General features: G+C 35.0%; 1 protein-coding gene across 1 annotated transcript; it reads right to left on the bottom strand.

Moving 5' to 3' along the window:
- Nucleotides 1–368: 368 nt before the first annotated feature.
- On the bottom strand, nucleotides 369–2,798 carry LOC147508639 (ubiquitin-like-specific protease ESD4). The gene is made up of 9 exons (XM_086597470.1): nucleotides 2,499–2,798; nucleotides 1,728–1,861; nucleotides 1,573–1,645; nucleotides 1,349–1,450; nucleotides 1,184–1,240; nucleotides 950–1,087; nucleotides 736–848; nucleotides 560–635; nucleotides 369–443 (listed from the first exon to the last, which is right to left on the bottom strand). The coding sequence occupies exons 1-9, from the start codon at nucleotides 2,796–2,798 to the stop codon at nucleotides 369–371; spliced, it is 1,068 nt and encodes a 355-aa protein (XP_086453596.1).
- Between the last annotated feature and the right edge of the window lie 402 nt (nucleotides 2,799–3,200).

Raw genomic sequence — 3,200 nt, 5'->3', positions numbered from 1 at the left:
ATCAGACTATAAAATCATACACAAGTCATGAATATGAAAGTTAATATAAGTACAGAAATAATAGCATTGTATCCCATCATAACCAGAACAGACCACCACAAGTCAACTTACATTTCGAATCTGTTACAATATGCAAGTTTCCAAAAGAACAACACTATTACAAGATTCACAAAAACCGAAGGTCTTCGAGTTCCAACGTCAATTTGGTTGAGGCAATGCTAAATAGAACAACACTACGATAGAGATTAGAGCAAAGGCTAATTAAAAGATGGACAAAAAACTTAGGTCTTCGAGTTTCAACGTCTCCAAACTATCGAGGCAACAAAAAAGACGTGCAAACTTCTCGAAGCATACGTTCTCCATATCATCTATGGGCGCATTTTGTTTAGTTTCGACATTACCATTGAGACATCAATGTGTTGCCGGAAATTAGCCATATCCTCCTGCAAGTTCATATACAAATCCGCGTGGTTAGTCAAAATGAAGATTTAAGGTAACCAAACTATAGATAATTAATTGGACATATTGAGAAACATACTAGATTGTGTCAAATTGTTACCTGATCAAACCAATGTACCAATTTTTCCCCGTCCCAAAGCTCCATGAATTTCATCATGAACACCCCACAGTCAAAGCTATACATATAAAGATACATAGTTACCATACTTTCAAAGATTGCACTAAACTCAAATTTGAAACTATAAGTTAATTAGGGTCATAAGATAAGATATATACCCATTGCATTGTTGTGGCACATCTTTGCATTTCTCAATAACCCAGTCTTTCACATCACAATTTTTGGCATGGAAATCCCCAATCAGAGACAAAGTGTAGTGCATTTTCATAACCTAAGAAAACACAAAAGTCAAATTTAGTTCGAAAACATGAAACGTGGACTGTGAGATATTCTCAGATGATCACAAAAATACTTTTAAGTTACAAAACTCACCATAGACTTCATCGAATCCGTCCCTCCACAAATATAGGATGCGCTACCCACAAGAGAGTCCAATATCACAACTTTGCGAGCACTAGGATCAAAGACATATAGCCACCAGTGATTACTGTTGACGACGGGCACAAACCACTACACAACCACAATCAATAGTAGTTCAAGGTGGAACTCTCTACCAAAGTTGGGAACTGTCTTATCAAACTGTGAGTCATAGTAGAATCATCTTACCCTTCGATATTCGCTAATATCATTGTCCAATTTAATTGCATGAGCCGCAGAAGTTAGCTACATCTCATTTTTGGTTTTAACCTACAAAAAACAACATTGGGTACTCAAAAGGTACATCATCCTGTTAGCCTTTTATTATAGAACAAAACCATTTTCACTTCATACCTTACTCACACCCATTAAAATTGGGTAGTAATAGTGCCTATTGTAGTTCGTAAGCTTGCTGTTTTCCTCCGCATTCAGGTATGCACACCAAGCAAAGACCAACTACACCAAATATAACAAGTAGCAAGGTAATTAAATTATTTTGTAATCCCAAAATCATTAGTAGTTTCTAATTAAAAAAACAGTAATAACAAAATGCAATCGTAACATACGAAGCTAGTTACTCTGCCATTCCCAAGTAAACACTTAAATATGGATCTGTTCTCCGACCATCTGTTGAAGTCCACGATGAAGTCCCTACACCAAAGAAAAAGAATTCAGTATGGTTTAGATGAAGTTCTACTGAAATTAACCATGTACATAAGCCAACACCGTTTACCTTGCTTTTCCATAAGGTGAGTATATTGAGCGGAATACAGTTGCTTCCTCCACTGTTAGTAGTACGTGAGGTTGTAGCCAGTCTGCCTTCACATCTTTAAATAGATAATCTTCAACCTTGTTGTCCGATTCAATCTAGAAAGCGAATAAATTACTATGTGACATATTGAGGTGTGTTCATAAATATGAAAGCAGTTCTAAATATGACATTTTACGTGCTCTAATTGTAAATATGATACTCTATGTGACATATTGAGGTGTGTTCATAAATATGAAAGCAGTTCGGAATATGAAACTTTACGTGCTCTAATTGGAAATATGATACTCTATGTGACATATTGAGTTGTGTTCACGATTGTGAAATCAGTTCTGAATAGGACACTATATGTGGTCTAATTTTTAATATGACAATCTATGTTACATATTGAGGTGTGTTCACTACTATGAAATCAGTCCTGCATATCCCACTTTATATGGTATATTTTGAAATATGATACTCTATGTAACATATTGAGGTGTGTTCAGTACTATGAAATCAGTTCTGAATATGACACATTATGCGGTATACATTTCAATTTGACACTCTGTTAACATCCCAACCAACAAACCATCAATAGATCAGACTATAAAATCGTTCAAAAGTCATGAATATGAAAGTAAAGACCTTAATGTAAGTAGAAAAATAGTAGCAAACTCACACAATTACCTCTGTTATTATCCTCCTCTTTACAAAAGGAGTGTCTGGTTAAGGGAACATATTGCATCTTCTCACAAAGGGAGGTGTCTTAAAGACATCTCCTCCGTAGCTCTCCGCATCAATTATCTCAATGCCTTCATGTATATCTTTCAGTATGGGTTCCTTCCATTCATAAAATAGGCTACGAAGTGTTGTAACACTGTCCTTGAGTTCCGCTAGTGCCAATTCGAAAGCCCTTTTCAGATCTTGCACATCAAGTTTAAGAATCTCCAACTCTGATTGCACCAAATTGACCCGTTCATAAATATTATAGTTGTTTCTAGGTACTTTGGGTGGTCGCTGGTGTTGTGCACCTACAATAGAAAACAAGTCCATATAAAATAGCTACCAAGCTAAGAGAGATAAGATCATAATATATGAATATCAAAATATATGTGCTCAACACAAGTATCAAAGAAGCAAACTAAACACAAACACACCAACAAGTCTTCTAGTTCGAAAACATGTTTCATTTGTCCAAGAACCAATCTTTTACAATTTAATATGTGGAAAATATGCCAATAATCAAAGAAAATCTACAGACTATGTAACTATTAGTGATTTAATTTGAACTAAGTAACAAGTATGTCATTTGAGGTCTCGGATTCCTCATATACAACAAAATATGGCATATCCATATCTGAACTAAGTTAAGAATATGCAACTCAGGTAGATTTTTTCCTTTTCTTATAGTAGTATGCTGTAACATATGCTATATTAATAGATCTGAAGAACCAA

The sequence above is a fragment of the Coptis chinensis genome, chromosome 3, assembly GCF_015680905.1.
Source record: "Coptis chinensis isolate HL-2020 chromosome 3, ASM1568090v1, whole genome shotgun sequence".
Taxonomy (NCBI): Eukaryota; Viridiplantae; Streptophyta; class Magnoliopsida; order Ranunculales; family Ranunculaceae; genus Coptis; species Coptis chinensis.
Note: the sequence above shows the minus strand (reverse complement) of the source record. Positions and strands in the feature narration are given on the sequence as shown.